Genomic DNA, 17,919 nt, shown 5'->3' on the forward strand with positions numbered 1-17,919 from the left:
AGAGCAAGAGGAGGCAGTCTTTCTTTTTTCCCTCTAACCCTGCCCATCGGCAGTTAGCTGATATGTCACCTGTTCCAAACAAATATGCCTTTGGTGGACAGCATGTGCCCTTTGGTATCTAGAGTATGACTCAGCTTGCTTTTCAAGCAAAGAGTGATGGTTTGGTCTCCTCTCATAAGCAATACTCAGCCTTTCTCATACAGCCCTCTTGTGAGATTGCTGCTTGGGTAAGGGACTTTGGTCTGGAGACACACAGAGCATAGCACCTTGGCCTAGATAGACAGGCATTTGGCCCACATTTTAAACTGATGAGCTCTTATCTTGCTGCCAGCCATGAGGATCTCAGTTGTTCAAGTCCAGAGTCAATTGTATAACACATTTTAGAGCTTCTTTATGCAGGGAAATCTAACAGAGCTTGGGGCCCAAGTCCAGAGAAGAGCAAGGACCATTCCATTCTCCCCATACAGAACTGACTCTTGCCTGCATTGGGTTCTCGCTTACATCCCTTGGAGATGAGAGCATTTGGTGACCAGAGACCATCTCAGTTTGTCACGCAGCTTGACCTTACTTACTGGCAGATAAGCAGTTTACTTCATTCATTCATTCATTCATTCTGGTTTTGCAGGGCAAAGTTTCTCTGTGTATCCCTGGCTGTCTTGGTACTCATTTTGTAGATCAGGCAGCCGTCAAACTCACAGGAAATCTATCTGTCTGGGACACACCCAGCTGAAGAAATCCACACATCGAACAGACAAATGGGAAAGATTCAATTTTACTTGCTGTTAAAGAAATGTAAAGATTAGCTTCTTATCTCTCCACTTGGCGAAATGTGAGGCAATTATCTTATGTGATTTGTGCCCCTCCTTTCCCTGCTCCGAGAGGGACAGCCTTTCCTGGGTGCTTGGGGAAAAGCAGAGGCCCACAGATCCTTTCACCTAGCTGTCCTGCTTCTAGAAACTAACAGCCAACAGTTTATTAAGTGGATTGGGGCCTGCTAGAGTTCTGTGGACAAAGGTGCAGCACTGTTTGGCGGTATGTGCAAATAACCAAGATCAAGGTGTGCCTAGGTTGTGGGGAAGCTTAACCCGTGCTGGATGTGCACAAGTGAAGGCTCCAGATCCCCACAGCTATCCTACAGTGAGGCCGTAGGGCAGTTACCAGAAAGACTACGGAGCCCAGACTCAGAACTCCTCACCTGCATGGCTCCCCCTTTCGATGTCAGATTCGGCTTCTTGTGCCTGATGTTTAGGTTTTAGGTTGCCTGTTTTGTGACTTCCTCTAAAACTCCGTGTCTGTACTCCACTCTCCTGTGTAGACCAAACTGTGAGAATCCTGATGTGCAGTTCATGCGGCCATCACTTCAGAATAGGCTAGCTTTGAACCACCCTCCTACCAGATAATTATCTTTACATTCAGAATGTGGGGACAGGGAAGGGCTTCCCACTTAGTGCAGGCATCCCTTTGTAGAATCCCCTTGTGTAAGAACTCCTAGCACTTTCTCTTGACTATGCAGCCAGAGGTGAGTGTCCTATAGTCCTAAGTATTCAGCTAAGCCTCCAAGGAGGGGGGTCCTAAGTGGTTGCTTTAGCGTTGCTCTTAAAGATAGTGTTGCCCATGCTCTCTCTTTTTTTCTTCTCACCTATTTAATCATTTGCTTTTCCTCTTGCCTCTACTACCATCCCATTCTGTGAAACGGAAATGGCAGCAGTCTACATATGCTGCCTTGTGTGCTGACTCTCCCCACCTGCCCAACAGAAGAAACTAGAATAACATGCTGGCCTCGCCCCCAAATTCACAGTTCACTCTCTGAGTCCAGTCCTGTCTTGCGGTATTACTATATGCAGATTAGCTAGATAAAACAGAGAAAAGAGGCTGAAACACAGCCTCAGGGGAGAGGGCACAGAGAAGAAAGCTTGGGCCTGTGTTTGCTAGGTAGGGCCCCCTGGCTGGCTGGTCAGCTTCCTTGGCAAAGCTGCAAATCGTTGGCAGTCTGGGAGATTGTGAGAGCATGGTAATCCTTGACAATTAGGAATGAGTTAGCGTTTGACCAGGGAAAGGTGCTGACCTAGAAGGCATTGGCCATGCCTAGAGCCTGTGCTAGATCTGGACCTATTCCCAAGCCAAAGGACTTCTCCCTCACTTCCTCGTTGAAATGTGGTCATTTGAGATTTCTTGTGCAATTACCAAACCACTGAGACCGCCTATGCGGAGGTTTGCACCAAGACCGGTAGTGTGGGTGGAGCCTTGGAGTGCCCCTGGATTCTTGAGTCCTCCAGATTTATGGAGAGGGATTATTTCCCAACTTCTAAGCAAAACCAGTTTTTAGTTGCTAAAACACAGTTACTATTGTTTTTGACCTATGGCTCAGTAAAGATGGGCAGTGACATGTAAGACATGGCTCAGAATAGGTGCCAGAGGAAAGAATAACTCCGCCATTCAATACTGAGCTCGTCCTCGAAGATTCTGATAGCCGTCTTCAGCTAGGGGCGGGTAGGTGGCCTGGTCACGCCAGCGTCACTGTCGCAGCGGGAGTCCTGGTTCTACCCTTCCCTGTGATAAAGACACTGTGCGGTCCCTCAGAGCTGCCTTTCCTGCAGACGTGAAACGGAAATGGCCACGTGCTCCTCGGATGACGCTCTCGCCAGCAGTGCAGAAGGCAGTAGAAGGGGTGCTTGACGATCTCTACCTCCAGGCCCCTTTTTGCTTGGGGGATTTTTACATGACTTTGAATATAGGTGTAGAAAAAGGCATAGACTCTAAACACTTACTTAAATATAAAGAAATGCGGTTTAAAATAAATCTTTGATATTATGTGTATTAATTATAATTATATATAGATAATTTTGGTATCTATTAAAGAAAAAGGAAAATTTTCAACAGTAATGGGATGGATACTTGTTTTGTTTATATAAAGAATTAAATTTTGGCTGAATATTTGATACTGCAGAATTAGAGTTTCATTGGTATCCTGATTTTATAACCGTCAGTGCTAAAAATGCTGCTTCACATAAACGCAGACTATAAAATGGCAAACACGTGCTTAGGGACACTTCAGAAGCTGTTAGACACTCTTGAAATCCCAATCCAAAATTCATTTAATGTTTTTTTTAAATGAAATTCAAGTTAACAATCAAATTGTACTTTTTAAAATCAAACATTTTAATACAATGCTGCTCAAAGATACACTAATTAGATACTTACAAAAATGATGGTAGGAAATATAAGGAGTCTTTGTTTTCCATAATTAAATCACTATGTTTCTATAAGAACAGAAAAATTTGACTGCAGTTCATAATATACGACAGTCGAATCTGAGCTGAGGTACCAGGCAACACTGGTGTTGCGTGAGGTAATGACGTATGCAGTGCAGCGAGCACACGTGTGTTCAGAGCCAAGGTTGCAGAGAAGTCACTCAGTGCAGCTTGGGTGAAGACTGCCAGAAACACCTCAGATTCATTATGCCAATGCATAATTTTGATTTTGAGCTCGTTTTCCGTAGTTGCATTAAATCTTTCCTAACCACCACGTATAGTTATGAGACCCCACGCAGAACTGCAGCCCACTGTTTGAGAAGCTGGGGTTCTCAGCTTGGTGCCGTGGTAGGAAGTGCTTCCTTTCTCCTCTACTGTCTACAAGTAGGGTTTGCTTTGTGGCCATGGTACTATCAGAATTGCCAATTTCCTAAAGTAAAAGGGAGGCAAACAATAAAAGTTCTTCATACAAGCCAGTTTCTGCAAGAGCTTGGTCGCTGCAGCCATCCTGAGATACGCTGTGGCTGTGAAGGGTGTGAGAAGCAGGAATCCATGAGGACTAGTGTTACTCCCGGGCATCTGAGAGCAGTGCTTAAGAACAGCAGCTGATTGGCCCGCACTGAATGATGGGGCCATTTAGCAGTTGATTTTTCGAGACCAGCCTGGTCTACAGAGCTAGTTCCAGGACAGGCTCCAAAGCCACAGAGAAACCCTGTCTCGAAAAACAAAAAAAAACAAACAAAAAAAAAAAAATAGCAGTTGATTTAATTTATAAACTTCTTGCTGGTTCCAGACATCTTTAGGAGTTGACACGGAGACAAAAACAATTCAGAATTTAAGACTATCTGAAGAAGCGGTGACTCCTTTTGCTCAGTCCTTTGAGTGTTTGCCAGCACTTCCTCCAGCTGTTGCCCCTGGAGATGCTCTCCTGTTGGTCCAGTTGTTTTCTGGGCAGGAAAAACAATAACTATCACTGCAGTTGCTACCGTGAGGCCAATAGCAGGGACAACAGATCCAAAGGATGTAGCAGTGTGGTGTTTGTAAATGGATGCCTTCTTCAGATCGATCCATCTCATTTTCAGGGCCCAGAGACTGGCAACCTTCTTCTTTAGATAAGTTTCCATGTTTCTTATTTAAAAAGAATATTGATGGTTCTTTAGACTTGGTTGGTATGATGGTTTTTTAGACTTGGTTGGCTCCCCACTTACTAGGGCAGGCTAACAAATCTGTTGAATTTGTGTGATACTTTATCTTGCATGTACCCTCACTTCGAAAAACAAAGCCACAAGGCTGGGTGTGGTGGTGCATACCTCCTTTAACCCCTGCTCTCAGGAGGCAGAGGCAGGTGGATCTCTAGAGTTCAAGCCAGTCTTATCTACTTGGCAAGTTCCAGACAGCTGGGGATTAACAGTGAGACCCTGTCAAGAAGAGCAAATACCAACAAAAACGAAAGCCACTCTCCCTGTCCGCTTCTTGTACAGACACCTTGGCATGTGTGCTAGTTTCCTGTCAGCTTCTTATACACTAGAGTTATCTAGTCTGTTAGCTACTTTTCTCTTGCTCTGCTAAAACACAGAACTGGGGCAACTTATAGAAAAAAAAGTTTATTTGAGCTTCAGTCTCCAGAGGAATAGGAGTCCATGATGACAGTGTAGAGACATAGCAGCAGGATCTGGAAGCTGAGAGCTTACCTCTTGAGCCCTAAGCAGGAAGTAAAGGTGGCTGGAGAGGAGAGGAGAGGGCCTGGAAATGGCCTGGGGCTTTTATATCTCAAAGCTTTCTCCCTGTAACATACTTTCTCCAGCAAAAACACACCCCCTAAACCTACCCAAACAGCACCACCAATGGGGGTCAAGTATGTAAGCATCTGACCTCTGGGGGGACATTCTCACTCAAACCATTACATCTGGGAAGAGGGACCCTCAATTAAGAAAATATCTCCAGCTGGGCGGTTGTGGCACACGCCTTTAATCCCAGCACTCAGGAGGTAGAGGCAGGTGGATCTCTGAGTTCGAGGCCAGCCTGGTCTACAAGAGCTCCATCAGTTTGGCCTGTAGACAAGTCTATTGCTGGGCAGTGGTAGCTCATGCCTTTAATCGCAGCACTTAGGAGACAGAAACAGGTGAGTTCAGTGCCAGCCTGGTCTACATATAGTCAGGGCTGTTACACAGAAACTGTCATTGTGGGTGGTGCCCAGGCTGCTGTGGTGGTGCCGTCCCTTGGCAGGTGGTCCTGGGGTGTGTAATAGAGGAAAATGAGCACACCATGGGGAGCAAGCCAGTAAGCAGTACTCCCTTTGGCCCCTGCTCAGGTCCTTCCTTTAGGTTCCTGTGCTCATCTCCTGGGTGATACACCATGACCTCCGAGCTGTAAGATGAAAGAAACAAGCTCTCTGTTCTCCCAACTTAGTTTTGGTCACTGTTTTGTTGCAGCACCAGGAACCCAGTCTAAGACAGTGTGCCTTGTCCCTGCTGTGTTGGTAACTCTTAACTGCTCCCCAAGACTACCTAGTCCATTTATAAAATGCTTCAGACCAGAAGTGTTTCAGACTTTACATTATACCTGGGCAGGGTGGCATATATATAATCCCAGTACCTAGGAGTCAAGAGAAGGATTGCTGGCCAAAGTACGAAGCTACCTGCCTTGGGCTACATGGTGACTACCAGGCTAGCCAGGGCTACATAGTGAGATACTGGTCAAAAAAATTTTTTTCAGAATATTTTGAGTTTTTAAATATTTGCATATGCACAATTAGATCTCAGTCATGAAATGAAGTCTCAATATGAAATTCATTTATTTATACTTCATATACCCCTCACACACATAAATCTAAAGCTAATTTTGTGCATTATTTGTTAGCACACCTGGTTTTAGTTGTGCCCAGTCATGCGAGTTCAGTTATGAAATCTATGGCATCCTCTTGGTACACAAAAGTTACAGGTTTCCAGTCTATTTAAATTTAAGATTTTCTTGTTTGGGCATACTAGTTCTGTGTTAAACTTTGGATAGTTCAAATAGTATCCTGTCCTGAACTTTGGGTAGTTCAAACTTTGAGTAGCACAAATAGCTGTTTCTCGTAAAATTTGTAACTAGTTTTTTTACTAAAGCATGAGAATTGCATACACGAACAAAATATGTTTTGATAAAATTTACCCTTCCCTTAACCCTCCCAATTATTTTGTTTCTCAGGGACACGTGACCATCATTAACCATGAAGAACCCATTTGCACACCTTGCTGAACCCTTGGATCCTGCACAACCAGGAAAGAGATTCTTCAATTTGAAGAAATTGGAAGACTCACGATATGGTGGGTGCATCGCTCTGTGATAGACTTGCTCTGGTAGCAGCTAATTCCACGTTTGTATAGTTGATATGAAGCTAATTTCCCTGGGGGAGGGCGGCTGGAAGAGATCATAGAAGACAATGGTGAATGTAGGTGAAACACACACACACACACACACACTTCTCCAAATAAGCTTCTTCCTATCTTTTCTAGTTCGTAGTAGTAATTTTTATATATTTCAAGATAGAATTTTTATTTTGTAAGTAAAATAGATTTTTTTAAAATAAATTATTGGTTATATACAGTGCCCATGCTACATTGTGTTTCGGATGTTTAAGTATAAATGGGTCATTTTCTCATTTCTTAGGAATTAGTTTCTTAAGAAATACTATTCTACCTATAAAATTCATATTACTTGAGACATACCATGCAGTGAGAGTCCAGACAGATGGTGAACTGCGGTGACTTTAATGGGAACTTTTTCCTGTTACTGAATTCAAAATAAGCAGCCATTTAACATCGATAAATACTAATTCTTTTAGCCTAGTCTTTGAGTATTTTCAATTTCCCGATGTCTCTGAAATCCATCCCCTGTACATGGTTTTCACCATATGTGCATTTTAAACTGTCCATCACTTTACCTTCTTTCCCTATTGGAAGAAGAATCCGATGTCTTGTGCCATGTTTATCTACAGATTGGCTTTAAAGGAAGCTGAACAAGAGGTGTCCAGTTTGTTTTTAACATTTTCTGCCTTTCCTCCCAGGGCGCCTGCCGTTTTCCATCAGAGTTCTCCTGGAGGCAGCCATTCGGAACTGCGATGAGTTTCTGGTGAAGAAGAATGACATTGAAAACATCCTGGACTGGAATGTCATGCAGCACAAGAACATAGAAGTGCCCTTTAAACCTGCCCGCGTCATCCTGCAAGACTTCACGTGAGCCTGTCACTCCCTCTCCCACCCCCCTGTCAGCCTCTCGCGAGAGTCTGTACTTTAACAAAATGGTATCCCCAATATCCGGGAGACTCTTACCCAGGATAAGAGTAGATTGCTGTGTCTCCAGCAGTACTCCCCGCTCACCTTGAGAAGGCTACCTGGGCCTGAGGCCTGAGTACCCCGGGGTGGGTAGAAGGCAGCATGCAGGAGGCCTTGTGGCGGGTTCTGTACAGGAGCCAGTTTTAGGCTGCCGTGCCCGCACACACCTGTGCTGTCTGAGGAGAGAAGGGCGCTTCATGAGGCCTGGCTTGTCACCCTCAGCTCGCAGTCTACCGCTTCTGAAATTCATGCCACCAGTTAGGGCACAATTTCTCAGACGTAATCGTCCCATTTTGCAATGATGTTCTCCCATTCCCTTGGTGGATCCAGTTTCTCTGTGTAGAAGAAAATCAATAGATCATATATGTATGTATGTATGTATGTATGTATGTATGTATATAATATTATATATATAATATTATATATTATGTATATAAATTTTACGATCATTGGTGTTTTGCCTGCATGTATGTCTGTGTGACAGTGTTAGAAGCCCTGGAACTGGAGTTACACACAGGTGTGAGCTGCCATGTGGGTGCTGGGAATTGAATTCTGGAAGAGCAGCGCTCTTAACTGCTGAGCCATCTCTCTAGCTCCCGGACTTTTTATTTTAACGATAATAGAAGAACTGACTCAGTTATTATAAATCTGATTGGAAGCCCATTCTTCTGAATTCTAACTACTACTTTTTTCTTTTTAAATTGTGTGTAATCCCTGTAGATGGTCCATTGATACATAAGGGAGTTTTCAGGTAGTAGGTAATTGAGCGTGTTGTCTCCAGCCTCCCACTGCTCCTTTTCTTATCCCTCCCCACCCTGTAGTCCGCTTTGCTCTCCTAAACATCTACTCTCATGTGATATGCACGTAGATAACTTCATATATCTACATAAAATTTAGGAACCACAAATGAGAGAGGGCATATATTTGTCTTTCTGACTGGCATAGTTCGCGCCATAGATTATTTCCAGTAGCATTCATTTTCCTGCACACGATTTCATCTTGTTCTTTCAGGCTAAACGTTCATACTGTGTGTGGTGTGATGCTGTTCCTATCCACTTCTCTTTCTTAGACACTCAGCTGCTGGCGCAGGGCTGCAGTGGACACTGGAGTGCTGTGTCTCTGCATAATTACTTACCAGGAGGGTTTGGCGGGGACATGGTATGTGGGACATCTAAAACTCATGGAGTTTTTAAAGAAATCCCCGTGCTGACTACGATTGTGGATGGACTAATTTACATTCCCACCTGCTGTGTCCCTTTCATCCATGTCCTCAATATGTGCTAATATTTTTCTTCGTGACTTCCTTTCTGACTGGAGTGAAATGGAATCCCAGTGTAATTTTGATTTGCTTTTCTTTGGTGGCTCATGAGGAATTACACATTTTTATGTCTTTATTGGGCCTTTGTATTTCATCTTTTAAGAACTCTTTTTGTTTTATTATTCTGTTTATTGATTGGGTTGTTTGCTTGTGTAGTTTTTGAGACCTTTGTACATTCTAGATGTTAGTTCTTTGTCCACTGTATCGCTAGCAAAGATTGTCTCCTGCTGTGTGAGCTGCCTCTTCACTTAATAAACTATGGCCTTTAGCATGCAGAAGCCTTTTTGGTTAAGGAAGTCTTACTTGTCAACTGTTGGCCTCATTTCCTTCCTGGATAGACTGGAATCCTACTGGGAGATGTCTTGCCCACGTTTAAATCTTAAAGTGGTTCCCCCACTTTCCTTCTAATGACTTCAGAGTTCCAGGTCTTACGTTAGGTCTTCGATCCATCTGGAGTTGGTGTTTGTGCACGGTGAGATGTCGGGACCTGGTTTCTCTTTCCTGCAGACAGCCAGTTTCCCCACAGTTTCCCCAGATTTGTTTATCTTTTCGTTAATGTAAGGCGGCGTTTTCCCAAAAACCAGGGGGCAGCACTTTGTGAATTTATATCTGGGTCCCCATTGTGTTTTATTGATCTCCGTGTCTGTTTGGGGGGCAGGGCTGTTACCATCGCCCTGCAGTATGACTTGAGATCCGGTATGATGAAACCCCCAGTGTTAATTCTGTGCTCCGTGTGGTGGTTGCTGTTGTCAACTTGACAGAACCTAGAATCACCCGGAAGGAGGGTCTTTGAGAACATCTGTGGTGGATCGTCCTGACCACATTCATTATAATGATGACAGGGGAGACTGTCTTCACTGTGGGTAGGACCATTCCCTTGGCAAGGAATCCCTGTGTGAGTGCTTCAATCTCCTGCTTTGACTGCCCCACTGTGAAGGGCTGCACCAAGGACCATGGGTTACAGTAAGCCCTTTCTTCCCTAGTAAATGGCTTTTGTCAATAACTTACCACAGCGTTGAGAAAAGAAGCTAAGATACTGGGGGTTGCTTTGGCAGCCTGGGGTCTTTTGTGCAACCATGTGTATTTTCACATTATATTTTTCTCTTTCTGTGAAGAATAGCATTGGAATTTTGATGAGAATTGCATTGAACATGTAGATGATTTGGTAATGTAGCCACTTTTAGAACACTGATCCTTTTAATCCATGGGTATGGAAGTCTGTCCATCTTCTAGTGTCTTCAGGTTCTTTCTTTGGTGTTTTGATGTTTTCATTATAAAGACTTTTACTCCTTTGATCAGTCTTATTCCAAGGTATATCTATTCCTTTAAGTTTGGTCTAAAGTTGCAGGGGTGTTCTTGGAAGCAATCAGGGTTCCTGGGCATAAACATCCAGCTTCCCCATGGTTCTTGTGTTCAAGTTAATTTACCGGTGGAGTTCTACTCAGTCATACCGCTTACCTCCTGTGTGACTTATGCTCAAAGGTATATGCTTAGAAACTTACACTTTCCTAAGTCACTCATCGCTAACAGCTCTGATGAGATGGTCGCTTGTCAGTATTAGCATCAGCAAAACCTGCCAAATCCAGCCACGCACACTTAGAGCTGTTCCCTGCTTGCTTCTTTCGTCCCTCAGGGGTGTGCCAGCTGTGGTTGATTTTGCAGCTATGCGTGATGCCGTAAAGAAGCTGGGAGGGAATCCAGAGAAGATAAACCCTGTCTGTCCCGCTGACCTGGTAATTGATCACTCCATCCAGGTGGATTTCAACAGAAGGTGAGGAGGGCTGGGAGGGTTTCCGCGGTTTTCTTCCTCGTGCAAAATCTCGGAATACACTTTATAAAAATATGTGTACGTGTTGGTCCAATGATAGCTCAGCAGGTCAGGGTACTTGCTGCCAAGTCTGAGGACCGGAGTTCCACCCTTGGGCTCTACATGCTAGAAGGAGAGAACCTTACATACAAGAGTCCCATGGCATACACGTGCCCACACTTACCTACATACAGACTAATAAGTGAATCTAAAATAATTTTTTAATATGCATACGTATATAAGAATATCTGTAAAAGTGTTGCCAAAAAAGTTTTTCCAATGATATTGGGAGAAATGGATTGTGTAAACCCTGTCATTGCTTGTCTGTTTGCTTTGAATGTGTGGTCTGCATCTAGTAGTTTGACTCCAGCTTGAAGAATAACTCAGGACACGTGTGTGCACCGTGAGAGCTTATCAGTGCAAGTGCATGCCTGGCTTTGGGGTGTTTTAATCCACTGCACCTTTATTCCTCTTTTTTTTTTTTTTTTTTTTTGGTTTTTCGAGACAGGGTTTCTCTGCAGCTTTTTTAGAGCCTGTCCTGGAACTAGCTCTTGTAGACCAGGCTGGTCTCGAACTCACAGAGATCTGCCTGCCTCTGCCTCCCGAGTGCTGGGATTAAAGGCGTGCGCCACCACCGTCCGGCTTCCTCTTTTTTTTTTTAAATCACAAGTAACCATTCTGTGTCCGGCTCCCTGTGCCCGGCTCCCTGACCTAAGCATAATGCCTACACTAGTTTTGCCCTCCATCTCTTCTGTCTGGGATAAATCCTCACCCCACTCTCTCCTGCCAAAGTCCTAGCCGGTCCTCTTTCCTAGCCGGTCCTCTTTCCTAGCCGGTCCTCTTTCCTAGCCGGCGTGAATTCCCGCAGGTCAGAAGCCCTCATCGTCTAGCCTTATCTCGTGATCTTGCCAGATTCCGAGTGAGGTGCCCAGTCCACTGGACTGGAGCTGTGCATGTCATAGGCCTTTAACATAACTAAAGCAGGGGGCCCTGAAATCACGCCTAGGTTAAGTGAGAAGCTAAGTTAACATGACTGAGATACCTGCACATGGGGACAAACCGAATCCTTTCACCTGTCTCTCCACCTTTGGCATCCAAAGGTGTGGGCAGTACGGTGGCCTTGTAAAGAAATGGACATACTGCTTTACAGTTGCAAACTCGCAGATTAGCGATGACTTCTTAATAAATATTTAAAAGGTCAATACTTCTTAAGCAAACTATGTGTTGCATTTATAATTCTAGCTTGTTTCACAGATAGCTAAGATTTCTGTTTACAACTCAGGTAGTGCTGGTCAGTTTTCCCGAGCTATTTATTTCCATCTTTATTCTCGTTCTCCAAAGCCTTTGCTTAAATTGGAATCGTCGAGAGTGAGCCTTTGAGCTAGATGGCATCCAGACAGTAAACATCGCTGTGCGTTTCCAGTCACTTTATGAAGTACTGGAAGTTGCAGAACACATCCTGCACCACAGTAGAATCCAAGAAGTGCACTTGGCACATCATGCACTCAAAGAACATTTGAAAAACTTAAGCAGGAGAAAAAAAAGAAACTAGTTGCCTCTGTCCTTTGAATCAAACTGGTATGGACAGGCAGGAAAGGGGTAAGAAGAAATGTGATTATTTGTTCTTTTCTCCAAAAGGCAGAGTTTTATACCTTCAAACTATGAAAGTTCTCATGCAAAGATAAACAAAAAACAGCTATTGTTTCTGGCGGTGGTGGTGCACACATTTAATCCCAGCACTCAGAGGCAGAGGCAGGTGGATTTCTGTGAGCTCAAAGCCAGCCTGGTCTACAGAATGAGTTCCAGGATAGTCAAGGCTACACAGAGATACGCTGGCCTGCGGGGGGCGGGGGGGTGGTATTCAACTATTGTGTGAAAATAACTCAAGCATCTCAGTGACAGTCAACATGAGAATTCCTTTCTGACATGTCTGCAGGTTGGTTGGCTGATGAGCTGACCCTGATAAGGGCAGTTGGGCAGTTCTGTCTCGTGGCAGTGGCTGGGCTGGCTGGGAATACTGAAATGCAGGGTAGCTGTGGCAGCTCCATTCCCCTTGTTTTGAATAATAATGAAGTAAATTTTAAAATTTGAATTCTAGGTCTGTTCATTTATTCTAGAAACCACAACAAGGCTCTTTGAGCCACTCTTAGGACGATATGGTTTTGTTTTTATAGAGTTAGGGTTTTACCTGAAATCACTATAGCTTGGAACAGCCTGCGCATTTCTGGCTTCTTATGATTTTGCCCACCATATTTGGGGGCATGCATCCTCTTTCATTCCCTCCTTGGGTTCCAACAGCCTCCTGATGCCGGAGGGTGAAGTCCAGAAGTTCTCGTGTGTCACAGAATAGATGGCACCAGCCACACGAGTCAGAGTCTCACCTGCACTGGTAGAAACAATGCTTGGAGATCCCTTCTCTGGTGTTTGGTTTGGTTTTCTTTTCAGAATAAATTTAATAGACCTGAGTTGTACACATATTTATTCAATAAACTGGTAAATTTCAAAGGGACAGTTTAATCACTGTATAACTTTAATGCAATTGCTCAGTGTGGTCAACTCGAGAAGGTGCAAACATCCTGACTTGGGAACCAGAAGGCTCTCCAGAGGCCACTTGATCAGGGTCCTGAAGCACACAGATCAAGGGCGGACGAGCCAAAGAGTCCATCCTAAGGGGGCAGAGTCAGCATCATGTGAGAGCTGCCATGTGGCCACCCTGGGAGCAGAACTGGCGAATATGAAGGTTGAGATCAGGCTGAAGAACTTGGGGTTTTGTAATAAAGGGCATATAGTTTATTGGAATACGGCGCTGGTAGTGATCTGGGTTTGTAGAAACCTCAGTGCTAGTGATGCCCTGAAAGGCAAGTTTAAGGAGCTGAGAAACTGGCGGGGCTGTTTACGTAGATACTGCTGTGGCTGTGGGGCTGCATGGGGGGAGGAGAGGGCTGGGGGGAGGGAAAAGATGCAGGAAAGAAGGCAGATGCACCAGGGCCTGGAGGGACGGCAGGAGCCAGAGGCCTGGAGTCCTCGGGAGGAACAGGGATAGGTGGGGGTGAGGAACAGCTGCATGCATCCAAGGTTGCCCCAAACGGCATGCTACGCCATGGAACATGAACACCTCCATGAGCCAGCGCATTTGCCATATAAACTGGCAGGGTCATCAGATAGGCAGCTAACAAAAAGCAGAGAACTCTGATGTGCTTAGCTTTTTGGATGGTGGAAGCTAGTGGTCTGTTAATAATACATCCAAAGGCTTTACTTGATAGTCAGAAGAATGTCAGGTCAGAAACAGGGGGGTGATGTGTAGCTGTTAGAGGAGCTAACACTGGCCTAAGATGGTCTTAGCTCTAGGTCTGCAACATTCCAGCTCTGCCTGGTCAAAAGTTCTAAGCAGTCTATCACTGTGCACATCCTTCAACACTGGTGGCTTTTCCATGGAACTCCAGTTCACGTCTTCTTCCCAAGGAGTGTCTGTCTGTCTGATTTTCCCTGGCTGGCTCCCTTCTTCCTTCTACCTGGATTGATGCCATTTCCTTTGAGAAGCGTTGCTGATCTATGGCCCTCTCTGCACACTCCTGTGACAGAATGTCCAGAGTTAATAACACATCATTATTGCTTGGTTCCTTCTCTTTCCCGCCAGGCCCTGAGCCCCACCCCAGCCATGAAAACGCAGCCTTTGCCTTCCCAGTAGCTGATTTGTACGGGAAAGGAAGGGCTGAGCATGAAATGGGGACTCCAGGGACAATCTGACTTGTTAGGAGGACAGCCCTAACTGGTCAGCCATACGACCAGGACAAGCTGCCAGCTTCCCTGTGTCACCGCTGCTGCTGCAGGTGGAGGGAGGAGAGTTGTGATGGTGACATGGGGAGATGATGGTGACATGGTGAGATGATGGTGACGTGGTGAGATGATGGTGACGTGGTGAGATGATGGTGACGTGGTGAGATCATGGTGACGTGGTGAGATGATGATGGTGACGTGGTGAGATGGTGATGGTGACGTGGTGAGATCATGGTGACGTGGTGAGATCATGGTGACGTGGTGAGATCATGGTGACGTGGTGAGACGGTGGACACAGAGCTGAGAGTCTGGGCACTGTGTGCCCACTGCTGTTACTGTGGCAATAGTTGCTGTCGGAGGCGATAGTGGAGGAAGAGTGGACTCTGATCTAGATGCCCAGATTTCAGTTTGCTTTTCCCCATTTACTAGCTGTGTAGCGCTCAGCAGCTTTCTTAACTTCTGCTCATCTCATTTTGCTGATATGAAAGTGTATATTTCGTAGTGCCCAACTCAAGGTATCATTATGGAGACTTGATAAGAAAATTAATCAAGCAGTTAGAATAGTGGTTGTGTCCTAGGAATGTCAATAGTTAGTGATTATATAACGAGTGGAGCTTGACTTGGGTTTTAGCTGTATATTTAGTGCCTCCTCCATCTGTCGTGTGCAGATTATGTGCACCTTCTCTCTGCTGCACTTGCAGAATTGTGCCTGTGCCTTGTTCTACCTGGATTACCTGGAAGAAACTTCTGCATGTGCTCTGGGTTTACAGTTGTTCATGGAGAGCAGCCATCTTCATAGATCCCCGTCTGAAAGATAGGAGGCTGAGATTCTGAAAACAATGGGCCCTTGGCCTAGCTGTTCTCTGTCTCCAACATAAACACAGGAGCATGCCTCCCATGTGTGGCTCAGCAGAGAGACTGATGGGGCCACCGATGAGAAGCAGATGCAGAGCAAGGGTTCCCTTAGTGTCTCCGCCGCTCTTGCTATACGTGTAATGAGTTTGTCCCGAGAGTCAGACTTGGGGGTGAGTTTTCAGTGGAATTCAGCTCATGTTTTTCCACTGTACTTAAGGGCTTTGAAGGAATCATTCGCATCAGGTAATTTGTTACGTGTTTTCTGCAGCTTGCCTCAGTTTCCCATCTGTAAGAGTGAAGTGTAGACCAGCCTGCAAGCTTGCAGGTGCCTGTGCTGTTGGCTTGATTCATCACCAGCAGATTGGATGGGTCACATGGGAAGCCTCACAATTTATACATTTAGTTTCTCTCTCTGACAGGACAGACAGTTTGCAGAAGAATCAAGATCTGGAATTTGAAAGAAATAGAGAACGGTTTGAATTTTTAAAGGTATGGGCCAGAGTTTTGTTGCACCATTTGGTTTTCCATGTGAAGCTTAAGGAGGTGTGCAGATGACCAAGTAAAACTGTCTTCCCTGTATCCTTTTTGTTGTTCAATCCTAGTGGGGTTCCCAGGCCTTTTGCAATATGCGGATTATTCCTCCTGGCTCGGGAATAATTCACCAGGTGAATTTGGAGTATTTGGCAAGAGTAGTGTTTGATCAGGATGGATGTTACTACCCAGACAGCCTCGTGGGCACAGATTCACACACTACCATGATTGACGGTCTAGGAGTCCTTGGCTGGGGTGAGTCTTCTCGTACATTGCTGTCATGTATGTTCTTTGGGAACACATACCACGTTCACTGCACGTGTCTGCATGGTCGCAGAGTAGGGGGGTTCACTGCACGTGTCTGCATGGTCACACAGGATAGTGGGTGCCATGTTTTTCATTGCCTAGAAAACAAGACCCTTTCTATCTGGAAAACTAAACTGAATTAAGTTTAAGGACATTTGCATAAATGAAAATCAGCTAGGTGTTCATTAACAATGGAGCCTCCTAAACCTATTCTCTATTGAGTTGGGCACTGAAAAGATTTGGATCCAGGTACTGGGGGAGGGCACAGTCTGTAGAGGGAAATACTGCTCTGTGCCAGATGAGTGTGTGGCTGAGGTGAGGGCTATGGAGCATTGCTCTGCTGTGCTGTTCACTGCAGGTGTAGGTGGCATCGAAGCAGAAGCTGTCATGCTGGGTCAGCCCATCAGCATGGTGCTTCCCCAGGTGATTGGCTACAGGCTGATGGGAAAGCCCCACCCTCTGGTAACGTCCACGGACATCGTGCTCACCATCACCAAGGTAAGGATATGTGTATGTATATGCGTAATATATGATACACACACAAACACACACTGCATACTGGAAAGCCAATGACAAACGGAATAAACTTAATGGAGTCAGTGTGCTCTGAAGAGGCTAGGATATAATATGTTGATAGATTATGAAAATAAAATAAGATTAAAAAGAGTTCTTGTGGTTAAGTTTAGTTGGTTATCTTCATTCTTAATTTTTAAAATTGTGACATAAAGTACCCAAAAATTAAGATCATGTCCATATTCCTGTCACCAAATTTTTCTTTTTTCTTTTTTTGCCCCAGGACAGGGTCTCTTTATGTAGCTCTGGCTGGCCTAGAACTTACTATGAGGACCAGGCTTTCCTCAAACTCACAGAAATCCTCCTGCCTCTGCATCTTGCCTGGCTCCTGTCACCGAGATTTAAAGAGACAATAATGTCCTGTCAGATTTGTTTCTGAGGCTGTTTTTATGAATTAGCATGTATTTATAATTTGTGCATGTCTAGAATTAGCACGTATGTATGGTTCAGAAGATCCTATCCCTCCCAGAAGTAATTGTTCTCTTGAGGTTGAAAATTATTCCCACACATATTTTACACTTTTGCTAGTTTTTCCACTTGGTTGTTTTTCTCTTGAGTTTTATTACGTTTTTATCTCTCTGTGAGGCATGGCATGTGTGGAAGACCAAGGAGAACCTTTGGGAGTTGGCTCTATCCCTTCCACTTTCCAATTTTATACTTCCTTCTCTTATTAAAAGTTAAGTTATTGAGGTAGATGTAACTACAACTTACAAGTTATTATTAGGGCTTTCTCTTGAACTCTCGCAAGTATCCTTAGGTGTGTAGATGTGCGTGATTCACTTGCTTTACGAAAAGTACTTTCACCTGGGTTGTGGTGGCCCACACATTGAATCCCAGGACTTGGGAAGCAGAGGCAGGCAGATCTCTGAGTTCAAGACCAGCCTGGTCTACAGAGCAAGCTCAAGGACAGCCAGGACTACACAAGAAACCCTGTCTTGGGGGGAGGTAGTTTCATGGTCTTTATTCTAAATAATTTTTCCGTTGGTTATATAGTGTAGAGGCCCTTTGTATAGACCCCATGCTGAAAAGGCCAAAAGGTTATCTTTGATTCAATCTTTATGGAATTTAGAATTGGATTTATTAAATACCACAGATTGTCACAGTAGTTTTCAAAATTGCACTAACAGCGCTCACCCCAAAAGTGTGGTAGAATGCAGGTAGCTGCAGGGCTCCCCATGCCCTCAG

At 44.7% G+C, this 17,919-nt stretch overlaps 1 protein-coding gene across 1 annotated transcript in view; it reads left to right on the forward strand.

The window, feature by feature from the left end:
* The window catches only part of Aco1 (aconitase 1), a 52,500-nt gene that overhangs the window by 12,913 nt on the left and 21,668 nt on the right, over positions 1 to 17,919 (forward strand). Inside the window, 6 exon segments of the mRNA XM_038347365.2 lie at positions 6,441 to 6,559; positions 7,300 to 7,468; positions 10,519 to 10,656; positions 15,744 to 15,813; positions 15,927 to 16,110; positions 16,520 to 16,659. Coding sequence (XP_038203293.1) covers positions 6,463 to 6,559; positions 7,300 to 7,468; positions 10,519 to 10,656; positions 15,744 to 15,813; positions 15,927 to 16,110; positions 16,520 to 16,659 — 798 coding nt within the window. The 5' untranslated portion in view covers positions 6,441 to 6,462.

Source organism: Arvicola amphibius, chromosome 11 (genome assembly GCF_903992535.2).
Source record: "Arvicola amphibius chromosome 11, mArvAmp1.2, whole genome shotgun sequence".
In the NCBI taxonomy this organism is placed as follows: domain Eukaryota; kingdom Metazoa; phylum Chordata; class Mammalia; order Rodentia; family Cricetidae; genus Arvicola; species Arvicola amphibius.